This window comes from Copadichromis virginalis, linkage group LG5 (assembly GCF_057382275.1).
Source record: "Copadichromis virginalis isolate Kocher_CV1m ecotype Utaka linkage group LG5, C_Virginalis_male_GT1.1, whole genome shotgun sequence".
NCBI lineage: Eukaryota > Metazoa > Chordata > Actinopteri > Cichliformes > Cichlidae > Copadichromis > Copadichromis virginalis.
This window is the reverse complement of record NC_140622.1, coordinates 17,145,550-17,170,700: the sequence shown is the minus strand read 5'-3', so window position 1 is coordinate 17,170,700 and position 25,151 is coordinate 17,145,550. Positions and strand designations below refer to the sequence as shown.

The window sequence follows — 25,151 nt, the reverse complement described above, 5'->3', positions numbered from 1 at the left end:
TCTCAATTAGGGCTGGGTATCGTCACTGATTTCTAGAATCGATTCAATTCCGATTCACAAGGTCCCGAATCGATTCGATCCACGATTCGATTTAATTTGATTCGATTCGATTTAAATCTGGGAAATTTTGATAGTCAGAAATATTATAATTCAGATCAGTACATTTACATATTTTTGTATCAATAAAAAGGAAGCTGACACACGCAAGACTTTATCACAGGTGTGAGCGTCACAGCAGATGCCTTTGTGTCAAAGTAGCTGAAGATAAAACACAGAAAAACATGAAGGTTTTCCTGGCCTGGGATTTTATAAAAATATTCTGCAGTACATCAAAAACGAAAGAAAACCATTAATCAACATATGAACATCACCTCTGAAGTTACAGCAGTTTTATTAGAGACACGTTAAGCGTTTTGCATTTTGAATAATTTTAAAAAGTTTAAATTTGTTCAGTATTGAACAGCAGAAATGAGGTTTTCTTTTCGGAAGAATGTAAAAGGGAAAAAAAACAGCGGCCGACAGCGCTGTAAACAACAGTAGACTTGTGCGTAACAAGCAAGCGAATAATGAAGAAAGCGAAACTGTTCTTGAAGTACAGAGAGAGAGAGAGAGAGAGAGAGCTGTGCATCGCGGTGGAAGCAAAACAGTAAAAGTCAGAGTGAATTCATGACGATGTTTATGTGAAGCGTTTGGATCTTCTTTTGCTGCTGGTTTGGTCAATATTGTTTGGAGAGAGATCAAACTAACAGCTTTAGAATCGGCGCATAAAGGGCGTGAACACAAAGCGCGGACCCGCCGACAGATCAGAATCAGCGAGCTGTCGGCTTTCAGCCCCGACCGTGAGAAAGACGACATCTAACTGATTCTGATCCGCGGGTCGCGCTGTGTGTTTAAGTCTATGTGCAGAATCCGTGCACCTGCTCTCATTTACTGTCTTAACTGTTTGGTGGTTCTTGAAATTTTGTGAGATTTCACCAGAGATTCTGGCATTTTGGGCAAAATAAATTTATATTAAAAAATCGATTCAGGATTTTAATGAATCGATTTTACGTTATCCAAGCCAGAATCGATCTTAATCCATGAATCGATTATAAAAACCCACCCCTACTCTCAATCCAGAAACGCAACACAATAATGTAGTGGGATACAGAGAAACACCACTAGATGGCACTGAAACCATCATTTCATGGATCCACACCTGACTCTAACATTATGCTGTGATACATCTTCTGACTCTTACTTACTTAAATCTTCTTAAAGCTACACATTTAAGCCTACAGAAGTTCTTTTCTTCCTTTAAACTTGACGGTTTTGAAAATCCCCATGTATGATCATTTACCTTGTCTATGGAAGCCTTTAGGAAGTGATCCAGCAGGTGGCGTGCTTCAGACAAGGAGCATGAACTGATCACCACTGAGGTGTCCACTGAGTCCAGCTCATCCTGCAGGAAAACACACAAACATGAATGTTACTAAAGGCCTGACTCTCCTCATTGCTGGCATGCAGGTCTAAATACCTGTGCATGGGTTTGCGTCTTCATACCTTGGTCTCCTCTATCTGTACAATGGTGGCCTGGCAGTCAGACAAGCTGTCGTTGATGTAGTCTATATTGGCGTTCAGCACCTCAATATCCTCGTTAATTTCCTGAAGGAGGCGGTCCTCAGCTTCTGGCCCCTCCCCGTCCGCCATCAGCACCTCTCTCTTATGTGAGAGCGCTTCCTGTTGGGCCGTCAGCTCTTCTCGCTTCTGACTCAGCAAAAGCACAAATCACCACACGGTGATATTAAAAATTAAAATTCATAGTTATATTTAACATCTACAGAAGTCATTTCTACATTTGGAATCTTAATGTTCTCTGTTTATCTGAGGCACAAACTGAACAGACGCATTCTGACGCATCTAAACTCGGAGAAAAACCTGACAGAGTTTTAAATTCGATGATTCAAAGACAGCAGCTGCAAAAAGCTGCGTGCCAAGCCGTATCTGTGAAAAAGGCCGCCCTCCCTCCCACATTTTAACATTTCTTCATCTGCGAGGGAAAGGAGGAAGGAAGCGCCTCACACTCAGTTTCAGTTGTTAACCGACTACAGAAGTCAACGTCAAAAAAGTTGCTGATGCAACCCCCGATGCTCAACTGCTCTCAACCCTTCAATAACCACAGCGATGTGCTGTACGTTTGAGAATTTATAATCCAAAACCTTAAGTCAGTCTCGTGGTAGAAAGAAACTACATCCATCAAACCACGCGTAACCCCGGTGACAACATTTTAGCCCTAGCGTGCCATTCCTACCTTGATAAGGCGATCCATGTCGGCTTCCATGTTTGCAATGGTCATTCTCTGCATGACGATGTCCGTGATTCGACGCTCGAGAGCTTGCCACTTCTGACGTGCAGACTTTGAAATGCTGCTGGTTCTGCCTGCAGCTCCACTGTTGCCCAGGCCGGCTGGCTTACGCGGCAACTTCTTTCTACTGCTGGTGATGGACCAAAAACAGGTGGCAAATACTGGATAAATAAAATGTCATCGACTCACAATAAGCAGCAATAAAGTTGTGTCATGTATTATATTAAAATCTGTATTGACTGATCTGTCTGCTTCCCCAGGTGTTGGGTTGCTAGTCTAATCATTACATCACTTCCTCACACTATAAAACTTTCTTTAAACCGATCGCCCTCCGCTCTGCACACTCTGCACCGCTCATCTTTCAGACTCCTCTGTGCGACCCACCTCCGCCCTGTCTCCGCCTCATGCAAGTGTCTTCATCCAAGCCTCCATCTCCATTATCACCACCACCAGCGTCTGGACCCTGGGTGGTGCTACCTGAGCTTTTTTTTTTTTATTATAATTTTATTCAGCTCAGTCCAAGGACAGTATCATAGCATCTCGTCGTCTTACCCGATGACGCGTGTTCCGTCCATGCTGCCTTCGCTCTCTCCCAGATATCCGTACACGCTGTTCTTGTTGTTCCACTGCCGCACCAGTCCGCTTACGGTCCTCGCAGTCTCGGGCTCAGAGCTGCTCGCCGTGGTGCTCGCTGATAACTCAGCTCCAGAGTCCGTAACCGGGGGAGTCTGGTTCCAGCGGGCCACTCGTCCAGCCACTCGATCTGACATAGGTTTGGCCAGGCGCCGCAGGGCGGTCACCTCCTGAGTCTTCCTGCGCAGCACCAGCTCCTGCTGCCGCTTCTGAGACTCCAGCGCACGAATCTGGTACTGATGGAGAAAAAAACACAACCTTTTTTATAATATTCATCACTTTTTAAAAAGAAAATGCTTTTCAGTTGCCTTTGAGATCCCTGAGCTGAATGGGATTACTCGTCACACAACAGGTTTGCAAAGTGTTGATCATGAAGGGATTTTAAGACTTAAGATGAAAATCGAAATAAAAGGATTATGAATGCTGCCCACGGTATGACAGCGCAAAGGCTTTTCATGCTCATTAACGAGCCCTCTTCTCCAGGGAAGCCAAAAAAAGATGGAAGTTAATGCTTGCAGAGGATGCACTAATCTTAAAAACACAGAATAATACCAGGGGCCTGTTCTTCGTACCTCGCTAAGTAAGTTAGCTGGATTAGATTGTTGACGATTTCGCGTGATCTTGGATCGTTCGGTTCCCCGAAGCTCATCCGGGACTTGCTGTCATAGCAACAGAGCCGTAAGCGTAAACCTGCTCGGGAGCAGGTTTACTTTATGTAAACAGGATTAGATCGCGGCCACGCAGGTATGTCCGCTTCATTTATACGAAAGCAACAGCGATAAATAAATAACATCAATGTAACTGAAGATAATGCAGCACTTGATCCTTTTATTGATGTCACACAGATACATACAGGTCATTTCCTAAAAAAGGGAAATGTACTATTAACATTCTATTACATGTATGTGATTATTACAGATGTAATTCATATTTCAGAGTAGTAATTGTAAATTACTTCGTGTAATCAAGATGAGAGACCACGGCTATAAAAGCCAAGGTGGATTTGGGAAGCCTGTCGCAGCCATGTCCTGTCCGTTTACGCGAGCAACCCATTGCGGAAGGTGCAAGATTGATAAGGAGAGTCCTCAGAATTCAGCGTATATTGCGGGATAGACAGGATCCTTTAGCTCAGCGCGGCAGTGTGCTCATAGAGAGATATCGATTTTCCCGTGAGGGTATTATTTACTTAACCAACTTGTTGACGAGGGGGTGCAGGACCACCACCTGTCTTTTTTTGCTCTGCCCTTTTCTTGGTTGCTGTTATAAACAAACAAACAGATTATTTCAGGGTCTCTTTCCAAGAGACGAAAAGCAATATAAGTGATAAATATTACCATTCTGTAGCATATTCTTATATTTCACTTTTACTTGTTCCCATGTTCTAGTGGGTCCTGTTGTGGCTCTAATGTGAAAGAGGATATAATATAACAATATAATATAATGTAATATAATATTGGATAATATAGTGTAATATAATAAATCTACCCTACCACCTACTGGTGTTGGCCAGAGGGGCCGATGGCGCGATATGGCAGCCTGGCTTCTGTCAGTCTGCCCCAGGGCAGCTGTGGCTACAACCGTAGCTGCCTCCACCAGTGTGTGAATGTGAGAGTGAATGAATAGTGGCATTGTAAAGCGCTTTGGGTGCCTTGAAAAGCGCTATATAAATCCAATATATTATTATTATTATTATTAAATTACTTACGAGTTTAATTTGTCAGCAACTTTCTGCCAGCCCTCACTCCTTGCTTTTGCAGCCTTTGCAGTGTTCCCTTGCGTTCTGATTAAACTCTGAAACTCCTGAAATCCCTCACTCAGGAGTTCTTGCTCTGCTGCCGAAAAATACCGAGCCGAGCGCGCTCCTTCGACATTTTCGCCGACCAATCAGAGGGTTGCCGATCAATGTTTCTACTATCGATGCGTAGCCCCTTTTACGACACCCAGTGATGTCACATTACTGCGTCCAGCTGTACTAATCGTCAACGGAAGGTGTGTTCGGAGAACCGGATTAGCGAGCTCACGGTTAGCGCGATGGTTTGATCTTGGATGTGTCATTTGATCTTGGATGTAGTGAGCGACGTACGAAGAACGGGCCCCAGAAGTACGTGTTCAGTATTTACATAATCCAGCACTCAAGTTTTCAGTGTGCCAGCCTACAGATGGGGCTCTGACTCTACATTTACATCCATATGCATTGTGCATACAGATTCACCTACATTTAATTCTTTGGATACAGCAGATAACACTTAAAGTTCTGCCACGATGACAGTGATAGCAACATAGTTTAACCTCGTTTTTATAGATGTTATATCTGTGCTTGTGCTAAATCTCCCAATAAATCCCAAATAATTCTGCTGCTAACCTGAAAAATCACATATGCAATCCTAAATATAAAACACACGCACAAGAGGTCATATGCTGCTAACCTCTTGCCGGCGCTGCTCCTTCTTTAGCTGGGCTATCTCACGGTTTCTCTTCGCCTCTACCATCCTCCTCCTCTGCTGCTCCTCCTTCATCTGCTTCATCAGCGCCACCTGAAAATGGCAGAAAACACTGGTGATCGCACAGCATCCTTCCCTTCTTTCCTCCACACAGACTTCCAGCAGCCCCTTCTTACCTTGGCCTTCTTCATCTCGTTGACCTCGCCCTGGAGCTTCTTCAGCTCCCGTTCATACCTCCCCTGGTTCTTGAGGAGGCGTGCGTGCTCCTTCTGTGCCGTCTGTAGCTTAAGCAGGTCGCGATTCATCTCCTTGAGGCGTTTTTCGTACTCCTGCTTGATCCGGTTGGCCTTCTCCTCCGTGTAGTTCTCCATGGTCACTGCACAACCGTGTAACAACGTTAACGAGCCGTAGCCGACACCTCGCGTGACACTTTGCACTCACGGAGCAACTTAACTAAACTCACTGAGGTTCTGTAGCACGCGGTCTCTCTCCAGCTGCGTGTCTCTGATCTTGTTTTGCAGCAGGATGAGCTTCTCCTCGTACTGCAGCTTTAGCATCAGCAGCCTCCGCTGGCTGTTCTCCAGCTCATCTATCAGCTTCTGCTTGATCTCAATCTCGCAGGTCAGGTCTGCCAGGTCCGCCTGGAAGTTGGCTGCAGGTTGAGGAGTTTTGAGGTTGTAAACCAAATTGCACCATTTGTGTGTGTGTTTCATATACAACTGTATATTAAGAAATATGTAAAAAAATTTCCATCTAGATGCAAATTCATTTCTGCTCTTTTTACACTAAAAACATCTTTATCTTTACTGTAAATCATCTCTCACAGCAGATGATGTCCTGACAGAAAGAACAGCTGATAAACAGGGAGAAAGAGTGAAAACAGTGGTGTCATTTCATAACAGCATCTGTCAGGGCCACACCTTTCTCATCCGAGTCTGAGTCCGAATCCACCAGGCTCTCATCACTGTCAAAGTCATCCTCTTCCTCCCTACCCTCCTCTTCGTCCTCCCCCTCCTCGTCATCGCAGCCATTCTCCTCCTGCAGTGGAGACATGATGTCCTGCGCACGCGGAGAAACGCACAAACGATCAGACTCGTTACGGTCACTTTAAAGCTCGCGAGTGCCGACTCGTGCGGGTCTTACCTCGGTGTAATTCTCATCTGAATCGATCTCTCCGCCCTGCCCGTTCTCCCCGCCCTGCCCGTTCTCCTGAGTGTGCAGCTTTACTCGTTTCTTCAGACCTTTCTCCAACTCTGGGCTGAAGGAGAAGAGCACGCGTGTCAACCCAGGTACTGTCAGGCATGGGATTCTCCACAAAAATCACATCACCTTCAGCGCTATACCAGATGGTTTTTGCCGCGCAGAACCACTCCCCTGAGTGTAACTAAGATCGTGTACACTCTGACATCCCTTATTGTGCTCTGGGAGTCTTGCCAAGTAATATGCTTACTGCAAAATCAACCAACAAAAGTCATTAAGCAAACTCTTCTTCACCTTGTCTACCATCATTGCCCCTTTAGCTCTTGAGTTTTAGTGCCAGTTTTATTATCTCCTTTGCTCCCTCTTCTACAAACTTATCAGCCATCCCAGCTCTAAATTCCCATCTTCCTCCATTTCACTGCCATTAGGCCTCAATTAGCCTGTTAGGCTGTGTACTCTTCTCTCTTGTGACCCAGTAGCCGACTGACTAAGACCTTTCTGTGTCCAAGCCAGCGTTACAGCTCAGCATTGGCAGCATACCAACTCTTTTCAGAAGCTGGCAGCCCGCAAGTCCTAATTTACTTGTGATGTGGGGCTTAAAGAGAAAAGTAATGAGGAAGGGAGAAAATATATGGTCAGGAAATATTTCACAACCATCACCTTCCCTTTAAACCAGCTTTTAAAATCTGAAGAGGTTCATATGAGGCGTAAATTGAGCCATTAGATATTATATTTGCATAAAACAATGTTTGGAGGTCTACATGTCCTCTGCTCCTCACCTCATCCTCCTCTGCCTCCTCTCTTTCTTCTTCAGTCTCTCGATATCCAGCTTGGCCCGGCGTAGCACGTCCGTCATCTCCGCCTCCATAGACATGGGAGCAGGCGAAGAACCCGGGGGGTGACCGGGGGCGGGGCTGAGAGTGGAGGTGGGGAACGGGGAACGGGAGGAGAGCCGGCCCACTTGTCGCCGTAACGACTCGTTCATGGACTCGCTCTCGAGAAGTTTGGTTCTGGCAAAGGTGGAAGAGAGGGACAGAAAGCGGCGACAGAGGTTTCATTCATGAATTTTATTACTACAGCAATAAGAAATACAGAAGGGAAAACTAAATAGATAATCACACATAAGTGTCCCACAATAAACCCCTTAATTAGTACACTTTTCCCTGCTGTGGGAAGTCAAAAAGCTGCGAAAAACAGTTAAAATAAATATTGATGTCACACGTACATGTAGTATGTAATTTGACTATCGCTCTCATATTAAGCTCCAAACTGTAGTGACACACTTGCGTACTGTCGCTGACTTTAATAGACCAGCCCAGCGGGCGCTCACAGCTTGCAGAGAGAAGAGGAGAAACAACTGAACTGAAGCTGAACTGCACCACACTGAATGACTCAGCCGAACTAAGTGGGTTTCTGTAAGAAGTGGGTCCCTCCAGGTGTGTAAGAACGTGATGCAGCTACAGAAAAGTCTAACTGTAGGCACCTTACTATAGTCAGCTCAAAGCCTGTGGAGAAGCTGAGGCTGCGGTTCAGTTCACAAAAGCTGCTCATGGAAAAGATTTAGTTCCGTTATATTTAATCAAAGAGGCATCTTCAAAGAATCTAGATGGATAAACAGAACTACAGGAAAGACACAATTGTGATTTGGGGATAAGCAGCTTACTTAAAATATCACAGTTATCACAGTAAATACCAATCGCTGTTAGTCTGTTACTGGTTTGAGTGACCACATAACGATACTCAGGCTCTTACCTGAGTTCTTCAACCTCTCGGATATAGTTCTGTATTAGAGTCCCGATCTCCTCGTTGCCCTCGCCTGGATGATGAAAAGTAAAAACGCACTCAGATCACGGAAAATGCAGTTAATTTTAAAAAACAAACAAACATCGTCATTGCAGAGGCAGAGCTCGTCCGATTAAGGATCTCTCACGTACTTGACTTGGCGAGCAGAGTGCTGACCTCATTGGCCAGCAGATGTGTTACGCGTGAGTTGAGGTGGTCGATGGTCTCCTGCATTGCTTTCACCCTGAGACGCAGGGTGTCATTTTCTCTCTGCAACATGGTGTTCTCCTGGTACAGGTCACTGTAGCCCTCTGACCCTTCCTCACAGGCTACACGCTTCCCCTGCACAGAGCAGACGGTTGGCACGGTCAACAAATGCTTTGGCGTCCAAGGGTCAAAGGGCAGACGTGAAAAAACAAACTCAACCTAAATTTACGCTCATACAAATACGCCACGCTGAACCAAACAGAGTGCTGTTATTTACAATGACCGTGGCTCTACAGCGATGTATTGTTGCGTTTTCAGTGATTAACGCTGAAAAAATCCCGTTGTTTCCAACAGAGAGTCACTGTTAACCGCTGCTCGCAGCCATTAACTCCACTTCATTACTTCCACACTCAAGTCACATCGCATCCCTTATTACCACATCGAGGTCAGCTTGCCATCCCTCAGCACAGTCACTTCCCTGTAAGTGTGGTAACCCTTTTAGTCACGTAATAACGCAACAACAGAGCTAAACGATCACTTGTTTCTTACAGCCCCAGAGGTCAAAACTGATGAAAGTGGCCCGTCTTTCTCTCCCCATTTCTCCTCACAGTTCTCATATTATTCTTCGTGGAGTTTACACTCAAGCTGAAACATCAATTTGTCCTTACATTACACTGTAAAATGCTGACAAGTGATGTGTGTGTTCCAGTAATGATCTTTAATTTGATATATCTGCAGCAAGCACGGCCTCTCCTTTTATTACTTAGCGTCTGATATCATTCTCCCTTACTCCATTACTCTGTCTTCTTCTGCTTACACGCTATTCTCAGTTTCATCCATCTTTGCCCCGCACATACCCCCTCACTAACTACATCACCAGCATGCAGCTACATCCTATTGCTCTTCCTCTGGGCTCATCCCGCCCCCCCCCCCCCCCCCATCGCTCACCGCCTTGTACTCCATCAGCTCCATCTGAAGTCGGGCTATCTCGGCGCGCAGGGCGCTGATCTGCTGGCTCGTCTTGTCTTGGTTCACCATCACCTTGTTCTTGATGTTTCGGGCGCGATTGGCGTACTTCAGCGTGTTCAGCGTCTCCATGAAGTCCCGGTCTGACGGGCTGACGCAGGCGATCATGACCGTACGACTGAGGGAAAAAGAAAACACGGAGGCCGTCGGTAAATGTGCATACGATTTGGTTGTCATGGTTGTTACACGTTGTTGTGGAAATAACCTGATTAAGTAACTGACCAATCACTTCAGCTCCAAAAAAAACTCCCTTTTGTGTCACCAAAATGTAGATTCTTCTGAATATTACATCTTTTTCTCACAAATACAACTTCTTCATATGTGTGTGTCTGTGTGTGTCTGTATGTGCTTATACCTGTTCCCTCCCAGCGAGTCCTGAAGCAGTCGGGTAAGTTTGGAGTCTCGGTATGGGACGTGTCCGCCCTTCTTGGTCTGATCGCCTAAAGCACTGATCACATTTCCCAGAGCCAGCTAGCAGAGGTGCAAAGACACACAAGAAGAAGATGTGATCTAAGCATGCACAGTTATTTCTTTTGTATACAGATTTACAATCTTACACTGGCGATCCCTGCCTGACTTACAAGTCCACAATTAATAGAGATTCCCTCGCGGGCTCTGTCTCCTGTAGCGCCTGTGCGTTTCAGCCTCTCGGAGCCAGCCAGGTCCACGAAGTGAAACTTGGCCATCAGTGTCTCATACTCTGGCTGGGAGATCGGGCCAGACTCCACACCACCGTTCAGCTCTCCATTCTGCCCTCCTCCACCGTTCTGCTAAGAAACCAACAAACACAGGGAAGCAGGTTGCTGAGTTACTGTTTTTTACTTTAAACTAGCAATCATTTAATCACTCTGAACGATGCTGAATTATTTATGTTTCACTTCCACTCTCTCTGCGCGTCATCATATGTGACTTTTCTTTTTACTCTTCCTAAAAGTCACACGTTTCCTAATAGCTTATCGTTTTCCGTCTCCTCCGGCTAACAGCCGACAGGTTTTCATATAACCTGATGATGGCAAAGTTGTAATAACTCTAAATACCTCTTTTGTCTCTCTCCTTCTTTCCACCACCCATTCCAAACTCACCATTTGCTGCTGACAGACTCGCATCTGACAGAGGTGGATGGTGAAGATGGCGTGCGAGCGGGAGCTCTGGGCGTTCATCTGAGTGCTGGCAGTGGTGCGGGACAGAGCGCCGAGTTTCAGGCACTGAAGCAGCTGCAGCACACACACACACAAACACATTATACATGACATTTGGTTACTTTTATTGGAAAGTAAGAAACCTCCTGACTTACGCATGCAGACTGAGTTTCTGTTTAAGTACCCATGAGTATGATCACGTATTCTTTTAAGAAGACACTCTCAGCTTCCTGGAAGAGTTCAGCATTTCCCACAGAGATGTTCTTGTCATCACCGCTCGCTTAAGCGCTAGCATTTCATTAACCTTTACTTTTCCTTTCCCTGCCCTCTCAGCTGCCCTCCCCTCACTCTTTATCATAACCTGCCTCCATCCTGTCTTCCTCTTCTTTTTTTCTGTCTTCTTCTTCCCTCCCACAGGAGCACCCTCCCGTCTCTCAGCTGTCTGACTTTAATGCAGATAAACGACCCCAAATTCAGCCTTTCTTCCTCTTTCTCTCTGCGTCTTTTAACACTTGCTGACATCATTCTTTCTCTTTCCCACCTTTAGAAAAAACTGAGTAACCACAACCACAACCGCCTTGTCCAAGTCAGTGTTTCAGTGTAGCTCTTCCCCTAAACGAACACCTTTTTTCTGTGTATCTTGTGACCAAAGATTCCTCGTGTCCTAATGGGCCTTTCGTATCCTTCTTCCTCCTCACTGTCAGTGCTCTGCGGTTTCCTTTCTCGTCAGCTGTGACACATTTCTCATATGTGACCGTAAACAAGCCAGCCTCTCAAGAAGGAAGCTAAACTTCATACATAAATAGCCCCACGGGTTTAAAAATTGACGTCGGTCAGTGCAGCAAAATAGAGCCCAGTCTCCGCTGTTATCTCTGACCTCTTTGTTGTTTATGAAGACGGACCACCAGATGGTTCTTGGCAGTTCACACTCCCATGCTTCCCCTCATCCCAGTCAGAGCTAATTCGTGTCTTCACAGTGAATACTTTCCGATGTAATATCGCTCGTCACTGTACAGTCATGGGAGACTTGTCTTCTGGACTTTCTGGTTCATTTAAAGTTGTTATATCAACCACCGAAGTGTAAAAAGTTGTTATTTTGTTCAGGATTTTGCACGATAATCTGAACATTTTTAAAATATACACTTAATGAAGGAATTATTAAAAGGTTTAATCACTGTTGGTAAATACTGATACTCAGATAGATGCTGATCTGTAAGGGGATCCGGCTGCTCTGCTATGCTGTGGGAGGTATTATGCTGGGATGGTTTCGGTCTACTTATAGCCTTATGCTCACATATTTTGTTTCTCATTTCTGATCTGAGCTGTAGATGTTGGCAAAAATGTGATAACGTCACCAATCACATCTCTACACTCACAGACCCACCTCGTCCTCTGAGTGCACCAATCTGGAAGTGACTCCCGTGGTGTAGATGCTGCCACTGGCGTCCTCGTGGATCTTTATGGCGGACTTCCTACCGCGACTCTCTGGATCTCTGGTTCCATCGAACAAGTCCAAGATCTCTTCATTGTACAGCTGCAAGGAGCAGAACAAGCACACATTAAGGCCTATCGCACATCGTACAATTCGTACACGCTCAGTGCAAGGATGAGCGCCTCTGCTGAAAATGATTGCGCGCCTCTTAAAACTGAACTATTCCGTTCCGTTAAACTGATTTCTAGTTTCGTATTTCCACACAGCTCTGCAGCCACAGAGGTCAACGTGATGACAGCTCAGAAACCTTTGAGGACAAGGGTCAAAGAGGTCAGCTGAAAGCTCAGCTGCTCCCACCTAGTGCTAAACACACACACATACACACTCGCCCATCTGTTAACCATCAACGAAGATAACCTTTTGACCTGAAAGCCCACAGAAAAGACACTAATAGCGAGAAGCAGGAACGCAGACAAAAGAAGGAAAAGAAAAATGGACAGAAAACGATTTTATTTTGAAATTTGAATTTCTATTACATTGTAATTTATTATTACGCTGTTCAGTTCTCTCTCTCCCCCACACATACACAAACACACACATGCAGTAGTAATGTCCCCTAAATAAAACCCAAACATTTGCCTGCCAGAAGCCCCCAGAGGAAATAATTACTCGTATATTATCTAATTTCTCCTACGCAAGCGTCCCTCCTTCCTCCCATTCCTTGCACTTATCCATCTTCTCCCGCACAGTGATGAGGAATAATGTCAGAGGTAATGGACAGCATTAATCAGGACCCACAATGCACGAGCAGACATTCACGCTCATCTGTCTTCAGGTTGTCACTTCCTGTTTACAGAAGCGGGTATGATCTTGTCGTCTCCCCCATTTTGTCCCATCTGGTTGGAGTTAATATGGACCAGCATACACAAAAACGCACACGCGCACTTAGGAATATCAATACAGCATCGTATGAGTGTCAAATAGAGTAACAATGTGAGCGCTGCCTACCTCCAGGAACTGGGCGCTGACTTTAAAGTCCGGTGGCTGGGTGCCGGCCTCCTGGGCGCGCATCCTCCTGGCCTGGATTCCCTCAAACAGCTGATGAACAGCCCGCGGGATTATGCCCTGCTCCTGTGGGCTCAGGCTTACATCGAAACCCGTCCCCATGGTGTACGTCTTCCCTGAGCCCGTCTGTAAAATGATTCACCAGTGATTTATCACATTCCTTGTTTATCTACAGAAACAAGGTTTCACACACATTCACTGTAGTTAATTAAAATCAGTAAACCGTGAGTCAATGTGCATGGCTATGCTCGCTGCACGGGTGTGTGTACAGACATGTGCACGTTTCTGCTTTGTTGTTCTTTTATCTATTATGTCAGCTGCAACAATTCACCAAGCGTTGCTGCTCTCGCTCACTTATATTTGATATGAAACCTATGTAACGCCGAATGACTTGAAAGACCCTTTAATTCATGCAAGTCATGTCTGTCCAGGACTTTAATTATATGTGAAGGGTAACAGAGCCCACGCATGAACTGCAACATGTCTTTTTGTAAGTACTAGATGCACAGACACATAAAGGTGGCCAGCCTCATCCTTAGTTTGGAATCTCACAAAACAAAATAATATAAAAGCCATTAAGTGATGATTTATTTATTTTTTTGTGCATCCGTGATCAGTTCACTAGGATTCAGTTGCCTTGCTCTTATTTTGAAAGCTCCGACACTACCCTGGCCCTTCCCTCAGGTTTTCCCTGAGTGACATGAGGCCAGGTTGCCGGCTGTTGGAGCAGTCCTCAGTATCGTTCAGCTGCTTCTCAGAAGAGGATCTCGCCCTGAGGTTGGTCGAACATCTTTGGTTATGCAAACCAAAGAACCTGGAACAGGGATAGCAAACTGGGCAAGGTGGCGCTACGTCAAGGTAAAGGAGGATGCAGAGAAAATCGGCGACTACCATGGTGTCTGACTTTGAAACCTACCGCTCATTACTTACACATTTTGCCTGCTACATTTACTTTGCAGTTCGACCGATGTTTCCCTAAAAATGCCCAATGTTTGAATAAAATCCTTAATGGGAAAACTAATAGTTTGTTTGATTTTACTTTTTCATATTTAAATAAAATAGTGACTAAATTACAAAATAAGAGGTAAATAAGAAAGACCTTCAAACTCTCTGTGAATTATTCATTTAAAAAACACCTCTAATGTAATTGTACATTTCTGAGCTTCTCCTGCTTCGGGTCTTACTGAATGGAAGACTCGATAGTCTTATTCAGTCTCAGTGTAATATTTCAGAAGCATCACAACATCTTGATGTACGAGTTATCTTTTATTACAGTCTTCTAACAGCATTCTGCGGCCGTGGCAGAGAGATAACTCATCTCTATAAATATTCTAGTCTCCCTCTTTGTCAGACAGCATGCAGACTGCTGTCATGCTGTCTGCACTGCTGTTTGACCCCTTTGTGAAGGAAAATAAAGCTCATAAAGACAACCTGGCTGCGTGCACCTCAGTTTATTTCAGATTTCCTTAACGGAATCCAAGCACCCGTGTCATACCTGACCGTAAGCGAACACGGTGGCGTTGTAGCCCTCGAAGCAGCCCTCGATGAGCTTGTACACGCAGTTCTGGTAGATGTGGGGCTGCTCTGAGTCAATGTCGAACACAAAGTCATAGGTGAAGGCCTTGTCCTTTCCCAGGAGGACTTGAGGCTCTCCGGGTGTGACCAACGTGCACACGTGGCAGCCTTCTATCTTCTCTTTGGCCATCTGAGGGCGAATCCTGAGAGACGACAACAGAAAGGCAAAGAGAGAAATCGTTAGTACATTTATGAAACTGTTACATCGATTTAAAAAAGGAAAATGACGGCTGTCAGGCAACTCAGCAAGACAGGCCGCTGATTGTTGCAGAGCCTGAATGATTTTAATGCTTTAATGCATCGTGCAGATAAAGCATGAGATTCTGATCCCACACGGTGCACTGGAAACAAAGAACAGTGAGAATATGAGAGCGCACAAAGTGGGCATAAAGTGAACTGTTCTAAGAGCAGGACCACTGATGTTGGCACATCATACAAGCTCTTAAAGCCATCACCACAGTGGCTGTTAATCCTTCATCTAAAGACTCTGCTGGGTTTTCCTTCCTGACAGGTAGTTCACTGCAGTTAATTGCTTTTACCTGAGATCCCAGCTTCAAAATAATCCATGATTAGATGAGCCTGAAAGGCCGCAGCCGCAGCTCCAGAACATCTTACAAACTCGCTGACAGCTCGAGGGCCGAGAATTTAAGTTTAGGAACATTTTCACTTCCTTGCCGGCAGAAGAGCAGAAACCCAGACAAGCGAGACCGCTGTTTAATTAAGATGGAGCCTTTAAGGACGTGACAGTGCTGCAGTGCTGATTAATCGTGAGAAAACGCCACACAGAAATGTTGCTCTTGCATAATGCAAGTACATAAAACAGATGATTTTCCAGGCGCCCTGTTAATCTTGTGCTTTCAGAGGTACAATATGGACACAGTAGGGAGGTAATCACTTTAAGCTGCGGAAAAAGCCATGAGGCAGCAGTATCAGAGCAGTAGGTCCACCTCTTCACATGCTAAGTCCCCCCACCCGACTCAGTCTTTAGGGGATGCAAATCAACACCCCCACACACCAAGACTGCACAAGAGACTCCCTATGGGATGCAGCAACAAAGACACACACATAATGTATAAAGCGAGAGAAGTCCCCAACCACATCCAGCTGCGGCGGGATGCTCCGCAAACCACACACACACACACACTAAGACTCTGGAAACAAGTGTTGTACACATGCAGTTCAAAAACAACCTTACTGTACTATCTTCATTTCACACATTGCTCTCAAGCGAGCACCCCACCCACCGCTAACACACAGAGTTACACTTCTGCGCACACAGGGGCAGCTTTCTGGCCATCTTTCAGGCCTCGAGGCCCCGCAGAGAGACTTCCAGGAAGAAATGAAGGCTATTAGAAGAAGTCCACAGCAGCACACGTTAGCCTAGATAACCTTATGACAAAGAGGGCGACTCTGAAAGCAGCTTGCAGACAGGCGAGCTCCTTTTATGACTGGATGTGACCTTGACCCGAAGGTTAATGTATCTAAAACCGCAGATCTCGCAATGAACGCTGCTTAAAGCAATTATTAAGATGAAGTGGAGCCCACTCGGTCCCCACGATGGATTTCACGGCAACACAACGCGCGTGTGAGCTGCAGCTGTGTCATGAAAAGAGAAGAAAAACTTTCTTTTTGCTTCTTTACATTCATTTCATCCAGTCTGTGTGCACTGCCTTAATATTAGAAGTGAAAAGAAAGAAGGACATTTAAGTTAATTAACCCCATCATCGTTACAGCACATATTCATAACTGAGTTTCTACTTCTACCTATCACCGAGCGACTGTGTAGGAGCGTCTCTGCAGAGCGTGTCGGGATTTGTCCCTGCTGTCAGATCTCAATAATCATTTTGCGCTCGATGCCTTTGGCAGGACTTTGTCTCGTGGAGCATGTGTGAACATATTCGACAGACCCAACCCAAGAACGAAAGAATTATCACAATTCTCATTAGCTTTTAATCATTTAAGGCATCTGTTTTTTTAAGCTGGACGCCTAAAGTTGTCACTGTGAGGCGCAAATGAGAACACTTCCACACGCCCGGCACGCACAACTACAACATCCATGCGCACAAAGAAAGATAACAACAACAGTCCACACAGAGACATTCAGGTAACAAGCTAAAGGCTCAGCTGGATGAGCATTTAAGCCAGCTGTGCAAACAAAAGAAGGGATCCATAACATTGACCGGAAAACACCCAAACACACACACACACATCCAGACTCAGATATACACTCATTTAAGGAAATTTAACGGCTAAAACTAGCATCCAATGTGCCGGTTAAACGTCTGAATCAGACTGAGGGGTAAGGAAAAACACAGAGGAGCAGATTGTGGATTCCTGATGCGGCAAATTGAGGCGTTTATCGCTTATCATCTTTGCACACTAATAGGAAAATGAGTCAGATACCCCAGGGAGTAAATAAAGTCCCTGAAAGAACACACCCCACCTGCCCTCCACGTATGCATCCTCACACACAGATGAATTTAAAGGTGAATTTGAATGCAGCATCATGCTTTCATTACTTACCCTCCCCCAGTTTTTTTGTGTGTGTGTTTTTATGGCATAAACACCAAACCCAGTTCTGTCAAACGCAAAAACAAGCAGACACACAAAGTTAGAAACTCATTATCCCCAAGCTCTGAGGGAATTCGGTTATTATTACAATAATTATTGTACCCCGTAGTGCTAATTAGGACGTGCAACAAGGACGCACAGAGGCACGCGCAAACGTGGAAGCGGCTGCCATATCTAACGCTGATAACAGCAAACTCCACTGACGCGTGACTGGAGAGAGAAGCTGAGTGCAACATGAAGGAGGCAGCAGACCTGTTAGAATACTGATCGCACTCCTCCAATTAAAGCCTTCGAAAACCGACGTGATTTACGTTTCTTAGGTTCACTTGAAGTTATGAAGGAACGCATCAAAAAGCAGTGCCTCCCAAATGTGACAGTAGGAGCGAATCACAGATTTCATTTGTGGGATTTAAAAATTCAGAAATGCATTTAGTCCCGCAAAACGACACGTTCATCTCTCATAATTCAGTTTTACAGGCAAAACAAAAATAAAAAATGTTGGCACGTCGTTGGTACGGCAGACTCCGTGGGGATGCTTCTGCCTCGGTGATGGATCGGTGCTAGACTGACAAAACACGCGCTGATGCAGCTCGAGATGGTTTTTCATTTGTGCACATAATGCTGGCTTATGTAAGAACATAAAAGAACATAGATGGTCTGAAAACTGCAATTTGTGTGTTTGTGTGTAGGTTTCAAAGCTGAAATGGGTCTGCTGCACAGAGTAGGAATCAAACGCCGGTGGTTGTTTGATGAATTTGCTCAAATATGACCAAATTCTCACTGGGCAGATAACTTTTGTTACTTTCAAGGAGAAAAGCACTACATTCATAGCTTTCCAGAAGTGATACTTTGTTTTTGGCAGTAGGATAAACTGACTAAAAAAAATCAAATAAAATCCTGCAAAGCTGCAAAACACCTGCTTTATTCTCGCAGTTCTGACTCATGTTAGATTTGCTCTTCTCTTTTCAGTTCACTTCCTCTGTTATTACTTGAGCCTCCTCTGTGTTTTGTTGTCAAGGCCCTGTCTTAACAACCTGCGATGCCTAAAAACACCTAACACTGTGTTGGTTGTTTCTCTCTTTAGTTGCTTCCTGTTTTATTTTACTTCCTCCTTGTCTGTTTATTTAGATTCGGTTCACCTGTGCCTTGTTTCCCCCAGCTGTGTTCACTCCCTCTGATTACTTTGTATGTTCTTTTTCTTTTTTTAAAATTACCTCTTTCCTTTTTCTTTAGTTGAATTTATAAACAAAATGCCACAGTTTGACAGATATGAACTTGGCATATCACTGCATGGTGTGGAGTGTTTCCTTAAAACATTTGAGGAAATTGGGCAAGACCTAAAAAACACTATTTACATGAACATTATTAAGAAACAGGGAAAAATCCAGCAAAGACTTAGAAAAGGACTCAAAAGAAGCATCGGGCCCTTCACTTAAACTCCCTGCTGTTCACTGAGGTCTCTTCAGAGTGGTCTGAGTGGAAGGCTGGCTATCAGGAAGACATTTTTAATGAAAGGATAAAGGAAGAAAAGGGTGAGGTACTCCAAATCACACAAGACCTGCACTGAAAATCAGTGGCAACAGGTCTTTAAATTTAATAAAACTTTGGGTTCAAATTAGGGCTGCACGATTTTGCATAAAATGAGAATCACGATTTTTTGGCTTAGAATTGAGATCACGATTCTCTCACGATTTTCTTTTCCAGTATAAATATTTATTGCACTTATTAACTGCACATCAACTTCGTAACAGTTGAGACTGAACATAAAAACAATAAATAAACATAAAAACAACAAATGTCTCACATTTTGTGGTTGCTGCAAAATGTTGTACTGCTTGAAATTCCATCTCCACCATTGTCAAAGGAGCTTGCAAAGAAAAGCGTCTGGACTTCTTTAAGTTGCTTGAAGACGTTTCACCTCTCATCCAAGAAGCTTCTTCAGTTCTAAGGTCAAATGGTGGAGAGTCCCAGATATAAACCTAGTGGGAGAAACCCCCCACAGAGGGACAAAAGGACCCCCTGATGATGACCCCCTGATTCGCATGATAAGGTGGGGCCAGGTTTCACAATGAACACACCCGAAACTCTGGCTGATTGGGACCCACACCCAGTTTCACATCTTGGCTCAGGCGATTAGAGGATCATCAGGGGGTCCTTTTGTCCCTCTGTGGGGGGTTACTCCCACTAGGTTTATATCTGGGACTCTCCACCATTTGACCTTAGAACTGAAGAAGCTTCTTGGATGAGAGGTGAAACGTCTTCAAGCAACTTACTTTTCTTTGCAAGCTCCTTTGACTACGATGACCTGGATGACTGAGAACCTTCACAGACATCTCCACCGTTGCTCGACACTGCGTGTATAGAGCAGGTGGTGCAACAATAGAAAAATAGTTGCGGGACGGCACTGTGTAGCGTTTGTCTAGGGTGTTGATCATTTTCCTAAATCCCTCGTTTTGCACAGTGTTGATGGGAGCCATATCTTTGGTCAGGTGATAAGTAATAGCCTCTGTAATTTCTTTGTGCCTGCGGGAGTTCGACGTGAAGCGCTGTATAAGGTTCCCGTTATTGATGTTTGGGTGGTTGACCAGGACAGATTTTCTCCTGTCACTTTCTCGTCATCCCTGACGTGCTCTCCGTTGTTTTTTCCCTGCTAATTTTAGCATCACACGGCACAGCTTCTGCATCACGTGGTATAAGGCTCCGCCCTTGTCATTTGTTGAGCAGGAAGAGTGAGCGCTTATTCTCATGCAGATTACGTCCCGGATGAAAATGCGGTACAATCGTCGTCGTCGTCTTTTTTTTTGTTTTTTGTTTTTAAATCGTTGTCATTTGGAAATGAGATCGCACATAAGTATGAATCGAGATCGCGATTTTCTAACGATTAATCGTGCAGCCCTAGTTCAAATCATTATCATTGTAAACACGGTGGAGGCGCTGTCATGGGCTGGGTTGCATTTCAGCCAGTGTTGGAAATCTTGTCAAAATTGATTAAATTAAAAGTACCAGTAAATACCATCAGATTTTGATCCTCCATGCAGAACTGTGCAACACATTTTGCCTCATATGTACTTCCCATATATGTTTGCACATGTTTAAATAAATTGCTACACCCATTTCCCATGTTTCTGACAAGGTATAAAGAAATCGGGAGTGGCTCGAGACTTTTGCACAGCACAGCATTTCATTACTTTTGCTATCATGTCTTAAAATGCTTTTAAAACAGCACATAGTGACAACTCCGTCAGCTACGTGTCTGTCAGCAGCAGCAGCTACACTCAGCAACAGCTGAATGTGAAGCGTCCTATTCCATCAAAAGTGAAACATTAAATCACAGCGAGAACTGCCGCATGCATCGCTCAAGTTGTGACACTTCTTAGTGTCTGTGAAGGTTCTCAGTCATCCAGGTCATCGTCCAGACGCTTTTCTTTCCAAGCGACACTTTTTAGTATTAGTTCAAACTAGTTGTTAGGCTTAGATCACAAGTTGATACAGCATTTTTGAAATGAAATGATTAAGAGGCTTTGAGTGTGATGTTATCGTTGTGTCAGCCGGTGATCGGCTGTGATCAGCTGATCACGGGGCCGGGGTTAAAAGAGAGACGCCACCCACCTGTTCGCCGCTCAGACATCAGATCGTGTCAGTCTCCGCCTGATTCAGCAACCGTGAGTGACAATCCCTTTCAATCCTTTTTCTCTTCCCGGCTCCGCTCGCTCTCTGTCTGTAACGACAGTTCCGAAGCCACGCTTCGTGCACTGATCATTACTAGAATAACTGCGTGCCTGCTCCAAACCCACCGCTAGCCTTCGCCGCGCTTGGGTCTAGCCAGCACGCCACACGGGCACGCCGAATTACTGTGTGTGATCCGCCCGACCGTGACAGGTTGCACTATAAATGAAGATTTAATATGCTGCAAACACCAGCTGTCTTTGTTTAATTATATTCACATTTCCTGTTACAGAAGTGCACTGTGATAAATGTACTTAAATGTAGATAATGTAGCGATAGAGCATATCAGCCCCTGTGGGATTGCAAATGTAGTTGTACTACACAATATTTCAATAAAGTTATAATTTCTAAAGAAAAACTGGAAAATTTTTATTATGCTGAATCTCTTGGCAATATTAAGAAAGTTTTTTATTAGGCTCTCAATATGTACGCACGCACTCGCACACACAGACACACAAGTCATAGCGTGACTTTGTTTTTTTCTTCCTCTCGCTCAGCTGGCACAGTTTAGGAGGGCACAGTTTCCTTGGGAACTGCACAAACTGCCAGACTCCTAATGTGCTACGTCTGCATGTGTGAGCATATGTTTGTGTGCCCACTTCAAAACGGGATGGCATTCTAGTTAATCGCAAATGGCAAAGGCTAATACCACATCGTGCCCAATCGTCCAGTAATCATCACCTCAAAGTCGACTGTTAACCTGCTCCCCAATTGTAGGAAAATGCCCGGAGCGAGTGCCAAGTCTGCTGCCAACAAGGAGGGAGGACCAGTAAGATCAGCACGCCAGTAGCAGCTTTTTTGTGCGGTATTGTCTGTCTGTGTGTGTCTGTGTGTGTCTGTGTGTGTGTGTGGGTTCAGTCAACCTTCAAGAACAAACTGGTGATGTGATAGCCAAAGGGCTCATTTCCCTAATGTAAACACTCCAGCAAAGGCACCGCACACATATAAAGAGGCAGAGTTAATCGCATTCACTCGAGTGTTTCAGAGCGCCGTTGTCTCTTGTTTTCGGCACAGAGCCAATCGGGAAAGCTGCTCTTCATGAAAACTGTCCATTTTTCCAGAGAACATGCTCTTATCAAAAACTACATAACCAAGAGCTCCTCGCCATCATCGCCCCATCTGTTATACGAGAGATTAAACTTCCTGATCGGCAAATGAACAGCGGTGTTGTTTCTGTGCTCTTGTCCATCCTCGCACCTCGGCCTGTTTCGAGCCCTCCCTGAGTTCACTGCCAAAGAAAGCAGCAGACTAACTGGACTAATCACTGAATGGCAGAAGCAGTGAAAAAGGCCTTTTTCCATTTCCTTTTTTCTCCTGATAGCCGGGGAGATTAATCACCCGTGTGGACTTGTACTAACTCGCTCGCTTCCTCTTCCTCTGGCTTTCTTTCTTTCTACCAATCATGCCCCTCTCCTGTCTGGCGGTAACAAATGTTTGAAATGCAAACACACAAGACACCCCCTCCTCCCACCCGCAGTACATTCACTAGGTGTTGGCAGATGGCTCAAAGGTCATTTTGCCGTCCAAGAAAGGTTGTGTCAACAAGTAGAGAACAACAGGTGAGGTGGACCCTGATGCCCAGGGATTGGTGTGTTTTTTAGAAACAGGTTAAATAAAGTGAGAGTGATATTTGAAGAGCCCTGCAAAATCATGTTGCTCACATAGATGAGAAACTGACCTGTGAACAGCTCATTAAGTCTGATGACTGATGAGGATGGCAACTTTATTTGTTTTTTAACTTTCCTCCCTTACATGACAGACACTAATGATCGCACACATGCACTGAAAACATGTTGTAAAGTCATTGTATTGTGTGTGTGTGTGTGTGTCAGATTTAGCAAAGCCAAATGCATTCATGCTGCACATCTGCACCTATATGTAACACCCACAGATAAGCAACTGTGTATTTTCCACAGGTCAGCAGAATGCTCGGTCACGCCTCACACTTTTGCGTTTGCAGTTTAGTCATTTTACACAGCAGAGTTTCCAGTCGCACAACACATCCACTTAACTGCACATCCACTTCAGAGTCACAAGGGGGTCGGAGCCTAACCCAAGAGGAACAGTACAGAGTACATCACAGAGCCTACACACAGAGACAGGCAATTATAGACACTTAAAACCCATTAAGATTCACTAATTAACCTAGCAAGCATGTCTTTGGACTGTGGGAGTAAGTGAAATACCCCCAGAGAGCTCACACAGGGACAGGGAGAAGATACAGAAAGCCAAGCAGATTCAAGGCGACAATGCAAACCACTGCATTACCACTGAGCGAAAAGGTTCAGATATATGCTCTACCTGCACAACAAAGAGGAGTATTACCAGTTAGAACGACAAACGGTTCCCTCGAATGTTTGAGGAGTCCAAAGCAGGACTGAAAAAAAGGATGGTAAACTGGCAACAACAGCTTGAAAGGATTATGCATCTCTATGCCTGTATGGAAACCACATCAAGGAGGCATGAAGACAAAACACCCGTGTGATTGCTGTGAACTCTCCGGACAATTAACCGCCGCTATTATTATATCAGATGAAGTCAATCAAGCTGGCAATTTAAAGAATCTGATCGATTAAGACAGCTGGTTTCTCACATACAGCTCAGGCCTGCAGGGCAACTGAGAAAAAGGCTAGCAGTAAGATGGAGTAATGTACACTGGGAGCTAGGGCTGCTCAATTAATCGAATTTTAATCACGATTACGATCTGGGCTTTCAACGATCATTAAAAATGACTGAGCCGATTATTAGCCCCTCCCTCGTTTATCCGCGACACCTTAAAGGCCGGTCCGTGAAAATATTGTCGGGCATAAACCGGTCCGTGGCGCAAAAAAGGTTGGAGACCGCTGATTAAGAGGACCCGAGGGAAGCCCGGAAAGCTAAGCAGAAGTTATTTGGAGAGTGACTGCCGTTGGTTGAAAAGAGAGTTTAAAAAAAAAAAAACTTCAGTGGTGTTGCACACCATTTTATATTATTATTTTAAAGTCATTGTTAACCCTTTAAAGCCGGTCAGAGCAGCACGCTCCGTTTTGCGTAACTATTTTTAAATCCCTGTAGAACCTGAACCGTGTAAGCTAGCGCAATAATTTGTTTTGCATATGAAACCGGAGGAGTTGTACTTACATCTGATGCCATCAGCTTGTCCTCGGTCACGGTTTCGTTCCACATATAGCTTTGCAAAAATTGCATAAAAAGCGCTTGCAGGAACAAAAACATAATATTCCAGAAACACGCTTTGCCGTTCCTATCAGCTGTTCGTAACACTTCCCACAGTGAAATGATGCACCTGCTGTTTTCTTTGCAAATTTGCATCATAGGATTGTTTTTTGTTTTTCCTGCAGTATATAAAAATTGCTGTATCTCCAAAATAAAACTATGAAGACACTCAAAATAAATTTCCTGTTATTGTAAACTATTTTTTGCAACTTTATTGTATTTAAAGTTTTGAGGGATAAACCTCTTAAATTTCTCCAAGTAGAAATATATGTAAACAAAACAAAAGCGATTTTCAATTTTTTTTGTAGTTTATTGCACTTTTTTGCAATTTATGTAATTACTATGGACTTAATGCATACATATTATTAAAATATGGGCTATAACAGTTGTATTGATGTATAGCAACTTGAAATGCTCCCACAAATGGCACTACAGCATGTAAAAAAAATAATATAAGCTCTGGTGGACTTGGTTCTATAGTAGGTCTTAAAGGGTTAAATAAATATCGTCAAATAATCGTGATCTCAATTTCAGTGAAAATAATCGTGATTATCATTTTTGCCATAATCGAGCAGCCCTACTGGGAGCTACAGATGATGTTATTTAAAAAGAAAAACAATGAGAAGGACATTAAAATGTCAAACATGTCTCCATGAAGACAAAACAAATAAGTATCTGAAATAAATAAAGGAACAAAAGAGATGGAAAGACTGAGATTGCAGATACATGTGGAGGAAATGAGCTTACTCCAAAAGGAGTGGTGGTTTGGGCAGGATGCCTACAAGGTGTTTCGAGCA

At 44.3% G+C, this 25,151-nt stretch overlaps 1 protein-coding gene across 1 annotated transcript in view; it reads right to left on the bottom strand.

Annotated features, from left to right (window-relative positions):
* Positions 1-25,151, bottom strand: part of kif21b (kinesin family member 21B) — a 65,091-nt gene that overhangs the window by 23,991 nt on the left and 15,949 nt on the right. Inside the window, exons 2-20 of the mRNA XM_085456280.1 lie at positions 14,765-14,987; positions 13,213-13,395; positions 12,157-12,306; positions 10,716-10,847; positions 10,215-10,403; positions 9,989-10,104; positions 9,556-9,751; positions 8,553-8,742; positions 8,371-8,434; positions 7,398-7,628; positions 6,562-6,676; positions 6,339-6,477; positions 5,882-6,070; positions 5,595-5,794; positions 5,404-5,511; positions 2,897-3,213; positions 2,291-2,474; positions 1,543-1,746; positions 1,340-1,441 (exon numbers count right to left, since the gene is read on the bottom strand). Of these exons, the coding sequence (XP_085312406.1) occupies positions 1,340-1,441; positions 1,543-1,746; positions 2,291-2,474; positions 2,897-3,213; positions 5,404-5,511; positions 5,595-5,794; positions 5,882-6,070; positions 6,339-6,477; positions 6,562-6,676; positions 7,398-7,628; positions 8,371-8,434; positions 8,553-8,742; positions 9,556-9,751; positions 9,989-10,104; positions 10,215-10,403; positions 10,716-10,847; positions 12,157-12,306; positions 13,213-13,395; positions 14,765-14,987 (3,232 nt within the window). The remainder of the gene's footprint in view (positions 1-1,339; positions 1,442-1,542; positions 1,747-2,290; positions 2,475-2,896; positions 3,214-5,403; positions 5,512-5,594; positions 5,795-5,881; positions 6,071-6,338; positions 6,478-6,561; positions 6,677-7,397; positions 7,629-8,370; positions 8,435-8,552; positions 8,743-9,555; positions 9,752-9,988; positions 10,105-10,214; positions 10,404-10,715; positions 10,848-12,156; positions 12,307-13,212; positions 13,396-14,764; positions 14,988-25,151) is intronic.